The following is a 7,749-nucleotide window of genomic DNA, read 5'->3' as shown; positions in this document are numbered from 1 at the left end:
GCCGGAAGCGTATTTTAAATTAAATTAAAAAAAAAATGAAGTTAGATTAAACTCACTAAACCACTGCACATCATGTTGGTGCATTTGCATTAATTTAATGTCAGAGACCCAGACAAATATACAGTCAGGGGGCCCATAATTCAAAGCTACAGTTAAAGTTAAATAATGCAGGCCATGCTATAAATACATGTCTAATGATGGTTTATTTGTACATTAACCTTAACCAATTGTGCATAATTTATATATGTTGCAATAAGCCAGTTAGCCAGCAGAGGGCAATCAAATACAACTTTTCAAGTTCATTCTATTTTTTTTTTTTCAATGTAATGGATGAATATTTACTGAGGAATGCACTATTTTACGGAGGGAGGTCAAACTGACAGTTTTCACCTGAGATTTGGAGTCAAATTACAAGAGGGGAAATTAGTAGGCCAGATAGGTCTATTAGTAAAATTTATTGAATTTATCTATCTTTGTTGCATTAAACGCCAATGGTGACAGTTCACAAATGGAAAAAGCACTTTTTATATTTTATGTTTTGTTTTTGTGTGTGTGTGTGTGTGTGTGTGTGATATATATACATACGCATTAGCTTGCTTATAATTATTATATCTGATCCAGATTGAAGAAATATGATTGCAAGTAAAAATATCTTTTCAATATTTTCACAAAATGTTGTTCGGAACGATATGATGGTGAGTAAATAATGATGGAATTATAATGTATTCTTCGATCAACCCATTTAACATGCATAAGTGTCTTTAGCTCTTCAAGATTATTTTAAATAAATAGTCAAATACCTGTTGGAAACCTCCTCCTCCTCTCCTCCATCCGGTCGTTCTTGTGTTTCCTCCAGCTCCTCCATTCCGGCGGGGCTGGGTGGGGTCTCCTCACTGCTCGGGGGTCTCTCACTCTCCATATGGAAGCTGGTGAGAGGGAGATCGGCCGCCAGATCCTCCTCACTTCCCAAACTGAGCTGTGAGATCACAACACCTGTCAGCATCTCTCCATTATCCCATCCCATCTCTCACACAGTTATCCCAACATATCTAGTGGTGCAGAAAGAAACCCTACTGTATACAGCATACTATTTTTAATAGCATGTGAATTCAAATGCAATGAGAAACACTTCAAGCAATAGTATTCTACACTATTGTCACATGGCCGCATTATAATATGTTGCATGCTTAATTTAGTAAGTGCTGATTGTTAGGGGTTATCTTTGCATTCTATTGCACTTAGGTAGTAGAATTATTCTGACTAAAACAAACATTTTTCTAAATTTTTCATCTAAAATATTCCTTGTTAGCCATTACGTAGGTTCAAATATCTAGATACAAGTAATAACAAGTAATAGTATTTTTTTTTATGAAAGCAGTAATAGCAAAGGGACTATTGTAATGGCTTTGTCATTTTTAATTTAATGATTTTAAGTTTAACTACTTTACAAATGGTAATCAATTTAAATATGAACCCTTTTTCGCACAATGTTGAATTGCACAAACTCTACATAGATAAATTCACAATATTTGTTTTCATTGGTTTAAAATTGCAATTTTGTTGGAGGACAACACTGGGCAGGATGTGGAATAACTATTTTGTAAATAAAAGATTAAATTTAAGTTATTTTAATTAAAATATATATACTTTTGAATCAGGAAATAATCGGATTAATTGATTATCAAAATTGTTAGTTGCATCCCTACAATAATGTCTTAACTTGAGAGTCCAATCACAAGAGTCAAGAACGAGATATAAAATTAAAACCTGCATTCAATATTATTTCCATTTTCTTATTTCACACTTGAAATGGAAGGTATAGTCAAGTGCATTGCATCATGGGATACAATATACCATGCAGCAGTAAGTCATTCAGGGAAATCAGTACTAAAAAGTCACATATACATAATGCATTCTGCAAAATTAGTAATATGGTAAACACTTCAAGTTACCTGTGGCAGCTCTTCAGATGGTTCAGTAGGCGTGGCTGCTTGGCACTGTCCCTCAGTCTCAGACTCCGCCTCCTCCTCATCCACCTCATGAATAGTGGGCGTGACATCTGACGGGGGCATGGACGTCTTCTTTTTCTTCCTCTTTTTCTTTCGCCGGCAGTCCATACTGAGCACCCTCTTGCGGAAACGCTGCGGGGGGAGATGGGTGGACAGGGGGTGGTGGGTGTGGTGAAACGTATGCCGGTGATCTATGAGTAAAGAGGCATAGAGATTAAAATCCTGTTCACTTAACCAACTACAACTATAGCAATAATAACTATCAAGTTTGAATAATCAATCATTGGAATAGGGAAGTCCTCTTTTTACAACTATACAGATTACGACACATTATCTACATCGTTGGAATCACTCCCAGAACATTTTTTTTCAGGCTGATGAACGATAAAAACATTGATAGCCAATCAGAATTCACTTGAATTTAACGGCCTTGTCTAAAGGATGACTGCGGACTAATTCGAGACTAACAGCTATGTAGGAAATCGTATAGCTGCCTGGGACAATGGTCAATTATACAATTTAGCACCAATATATAAACATATCTGACCACAGAATGGCAACCATTGATCAGACCATCAATAAGAATCAAGTATTCCAGAGAGATGTGTTATAAGCAACGATAAAGTCTTTTAAAAGGTCACAGATAATAAGGCTGCCATAGAAACGTCCCCTCCAGTGCTAGCATTAGTTAGTTCCTCTCACTCAAACATCTCTGTTGCCAGATATCTCCTACTTCACAGGCTTAAATATTGCATGTTATTTTCAGAATGTACATAAAATAAACAAGCACTACATTAATGAATAAATATAACTTTTTTTCAATATTAAAATACTTTATACACTACCGTTTAACAGTTTGAGTTAGTGATAAAAAAATAAATTAATACTTTTATTCAGTAAGGATGCATGAAATTGATCAGAAGTAACAGTAAAAACTATTATTTTGACAGTAAAGTGAAATTAAAGATTTCTATTTCAAATAAATACAATTCTTTTGAACTTTCTATTTATCAAATAATCCTGAAAAAAAAAAACGTTTCCACAAAAATATTAAGCAGCACAACTGTTTTCAACATTAAAAATAATAAGAAGCGTTCCGTGAGTACTAAATCAGCATATTAGAATGATTTCTAAAGCATCATGTGACACTGAAGACTGGAGTAATGATGCTGAAAATTCAGATTTGTATCACAGAAATTAATTACATTTTAAAATATATTCAAATAGAAAATAGTTATTTCAAATTGTAATATTTCACAATATTACCTTTTTTTACTGCATTTTTGATCAAATTAATGCAGCCTGGGTTAACATAAAAGATTTCTTTCAAAACCATTAAAAAAAACTGTTTAACGGTGGTGTAGAAGTACATCTGTTTGTCGACCAAGACTGTGCAAATGTTCTAAAAATTCATTCCGCAATTGCAATTCTGGCCACAAATATAATGATAATAACAAAAACTGAATAAGAGAACTGATTGGAATTTGAAAATGGGGAATTTACACACAAAACAGGAATCAGATGGGTGGAGGGTTGAAAAGTATGACTGATTTGCGAAATTATTTCCTTTGGAATAACACTGATGAACTGTGCACAAAAAAGATGAGGAATGTGAAGTAAAGGAAATATCATACAGTTTGTCTAAGTCTGTGAATTTGATGCTGACTGTATGAGTAGTTCTTGCAACAGAGACGTTAATGTGTGATTTGTCCTGCAGCTGCCTCTCGGCTCCACTGTGAATGAATCACAGGCTAGTTTACACCTCCTACTACTGTCGCCACATGTAGATGGAAATGTGGGCCTTGATTTATCAGGGTCCGGAAAGCGACTGGCACAGACGCAGCCCCACGGGAGGCCGGGGAATGTGAGAGAGCCGTTAAAAGTCTTGTCTGTACTTCTGAGGCACCTTCTGTAGAATTACACATCTGAACATGGAACTTTCTAGCAAACTGATGCTTTGAAAACATTTAAAGTTTAATAGCTTTTAACAAAGTATGTTTTGAAATGACTGTATCTTTGACCTAATTTAGTCACAAGCGGCCAGCACTAAATGCAGCTCTAAACACTGATGTGCAAAAATGCTTAATGCATTTTGTGGAAACTGATCGGGACTCTTAGGCCCAATCCCAATTCTATTTTATACCCCTTCCCCTTCCCCTACCCCTCCGCCTACCCCTTCCCCTTGTCCCTTGAAACAGAGTGTCAAGGGGTAGGGGTGAAAATATTCCCCTAAGAATTGGGACACCACTACTATGCCGTCACACGTCATCATACGTCGTCTAGCTCCTACAATACACACACCTATACTGCTGTGCTGGTGTGCATTAGAGTCTTTAATTACCGTTCTATATTAATGTGCAACTTACTGACACACACACACACACACACATATATATATCGGAGATCGCGCAGCTCACACATCCAGGAGAAAAGAAACTTGTCAACGCTGCCCCACTACTTTTATTAATAACAGTTTAACAGTTTATTTTCCAGCAACAAGAGGATAAATCGCTGTTTTTTAAGTAAACGCACTCTAAAAAGAGAAACGCACAGACGCGCATACACGCAACTCTCATCTCTCTCTCCTTAGCAAATATTAGCGATTTTTTTGCAAACATTTCTTTGAGTAACATGACCATAAATATGAACTCATGATTGAATGTAACATAAAACAAATGATTACTTTTCGTTAAAATCTTTATTAATGTCAAAAATGCTTACATTTAAGTGTCTTTTTGTTCGCTCGAGCAGCCATGTTGCCCCTGAATCCGGTTTACGCTGAGATAATTCATACCCCTTCGCTTGAAGTGTGGTCCCGAAAAATCTTAGTTTTTCCCCTTCCCCTACCCCTCCAACCAAAAGAGAATTGAGACACCCCTACCCCTTCACGTGAACGCGCGAAACGGAGGGGTAGGGGAAAGGGGAAGGGCTAAGGGGTAGAATTGGGATTGGGCCTTAGAGTGTGATCTGCCATGTGACAAACAGGTTTGGCTCAACTATGCTCAGATTCAAAGAAAATGGAGCGTGAAAATTGATATCAGATCAATACAAATTCAGTTTCAATCAAAATACTTTGAAGCCATTTTACCTCAGTTACAGCGTTGGCGCAGCTACTGCATGTTTTTTATGGCAGAACAGATCCGATCAATCAAACCAGATTTGAAGGAAGTCAGAAATGCACTGATTACATTTAAATTATGAATGCTAATGTGTCCTATACCACCTACTGTACTGTCAATAATCAATAAATAACTAAAATAACATTTGTATTTACCTTAAATTTTTATACCAGTTTTCATTTCAGTAATTTTAGTACTTTAACCTAAACTTATCTATTTCAGTTAGTTGCCTTTTCTGACCATTATTATTATTATTATTATTAAAAAGAATAAAATATGCATAATAATAATAATCTACATTAATAATTTATATTATTACTATTATTAATAATAATGTTAATTTAAACGAAAGAAATAAAAACTAAAACCAATAATAAGAATAAAAATGTATTAACATTTATTATTATTATTATTATTATAGCTGCTACTACAATAACGTTGATATTAACTAACTAAAATTAATATGAATAGCAATTAGAATTACACAATTATTTTATTATTATTATTATTAATAATTTTAATAAATATTAATAAAATACTGATATCAATATAAATAATAATTATAATATATATTATTATTAATATTACTATTCAAAATCTGTCTCAAATGACCACTAAACTTGCACACTAAACTAAACAGATGTCAAAACATTTCTAAACAACATGACATTAAGATTATCCACTCAGGAATTATTGAAAATTGAGTGCACATATGTGATCCTGGACCACAAAACCAGTCATAAGTAGCACAGGTATATTTGTAGCAATAGCCAAAAATACACTGTATGTGTCAAAATTATCGATTTTTCTTTTATGCCAAAAATCATTAGGATATAAAGATCATGTTCCATGGAGTTGTTTTGTAAATTTCCTACCGTAAATATATCAAAACTTATTTTTTTATTAGTAATATGCATTGCTAAGAACTTCATTTGGACAACTTTAAAGGCGATTTTCTCAATATTTTGATTTTTTTTGCACCCTCAGATTCCAGATTTTCGAATTGTGGTATCTCAGCCAAATATTGTCCTATCCTAACAAACCATACATCAATGGAAAGCTTATTTATTCAGCTTTCAGATGATGTATAAATCTCAATTTCGAAAAATTGACCCTTATGACTGGTTTTGTGGTCCAGGGTCACATATAATTGTGGTGAGTTACGCATCAGACAGTACTTACACTCAAAGTCTTTCTCATTGTAGCTGCGGCCCATTTTGTCTGCTCCATTGATGGCAGACTCAGTGATGATGTCCCCAAACCTCTCCACAGACAAGGCCTTCTCCCATTCCTCATCTTCTTCTCCTGCTGTGGAGCCCTTCTCTTCTTCCGACAAAACCTGCAGACGAGATCATTTGAAACCACACAGTGCCAGACAGATGTTCCACATGCTATAACACATTTGAGGAAGTAAGGGAAATAAACTTGAGGCCAAATGATTCCTTCTGGCATGCTCTGGAGAGTTTGAGCAGTTACGGCCAGATGTTTCATGCTCTCTCAGCTTGAACCACAACCACACGTCCATTAATGCTTACCCTATGCACCGCAGTTCTGGATGGGTTATCAACCACATGTCATTATTTGTAGCCCACTGAAGAACAGGGCATTATGGTGACTGAGAAGCATCATGGAGATTCTAGGTGGTTTTTCTTCTATCACGTCATACTACCTTGGCCCCTTCCTACAACTTTTGAGCCTTGTCAGATTTGGTGACCCTGTTGTTTGCCATCAGAGAAATATGCTTTCTAGAACATAAACTGAAGAAGTTCAGACATCACCAGAGAGAATTTTGGTAAAATAAAAGCCATTCTGTGTTAAAAAGTGAGGGGAAACAGATTTTGATAACCTCTTATACTGCCCTGTCATTTTTGTTTTGTTTTTTTGACCCTGCTTTTCACACCAGACCAAATTGCTTTCTAAAATATAGAAGAAAGAAGTTTAGACATCACTACAGTTAATTTAAGGGGCATTATACAGACACTCACTTGAAAATATTATTATATAATATATAATAATAATATTATTATTATATTACTACTAATAATAATGCTAATATGAATAAGAATAAATGTGCATCTAGTAATCATTTACATTACTAATTTACATTAATAAGAATATTATTATTAAGTTAATTAAAATAAAATATTTAAATTCATTCATTAATTTATTCATTTATTTTGTCTTTTAGCAATGGTCAGTGACATGAAGTGCCTAACCTTGCCTATACATTGTTGTTTCTAATTTATTTCTTTTGTTATTTTATTTCATTTTATTTCTAATTTATTTTTGCAACCATGATGCATCAACCATGAATTTCTAAACAGTTTAAATGTGATATTTGTTGATAAATGCATATTTATTAAATATCAAAATAATAATAATAATAATGTTAAATTAAACATTACTATTAATAAATGAATACTAACTATTATATACTATAATATTTAATAAAATATTAATACTAAATTTTTACTGCTACTGCTGCTGCTGTTACTACTACTACTAATAATAATAATGGAAGGCATCTAACGTTTGGCTGGTGAGCAACAGGCTTTGAAGAGCGAGGGTGGGATGAAGCATGCTGACGGGCTACAAGGCTCGCAGATCAGTTAGAGTAAATG

General features: G+C 34.3%; 1 protein-coding gene across 1 annotated transcript in view; it reads right to left on the bottom strand.

Annotated features, from left to right (window-relative positions):
* Positions 1-800: 800 nt before the first annotated feature.
* The window catches only part of LOC107704821 (anion exchange protein 3-like), a gene marked incomplete at its 3' end in the record, with an annotated part of 56,458 nt that continues 49,509 nt past the window's right edge, over positions 801-7,749 (bottom strand). Inside the window, exons 3-5 of the mRNA XM_016507847.1 lie at positions 6,311-6,467; positions 1,953-2,200; positions 801-976 (exon numbers count right to left, since the gene is read on the bottom strand). Of these exons, the coding sequence (XP_016363333.1) occupies positions 801-976; positions 1,953-2,200; positions 6,311-6,467 (581 nt within the window). The remainder of the gene's footprint in view (positions 977-1,952; positions 2,201-6,310; positions 6,468-7,749) is intronic.

The sequence above is a fragment of the Sinocyclocheilus anshuiensis genome, unplaced genomic scaffold, assembly GCF_001515605.1.
Source record: "Sinocyclocheilus anshuiensis isolate Anshui unplaced genomic scaffold, SAMN03320099.WGS_v1.1 scaffold2786, whole genome shotgun sequence".
Lineage (NCBI taxonomy): Eukaryota > Metazoa > Chordata > Actinopteri > Cypriniformes > Cyprinidae > Sinocyclocheilus > Sinocyclocheilus anshuiensis.
Note: the sequence above shows the minus strand (reverse complement) of the source record. Positions and strands in the feature narration are given on the sequence as shown.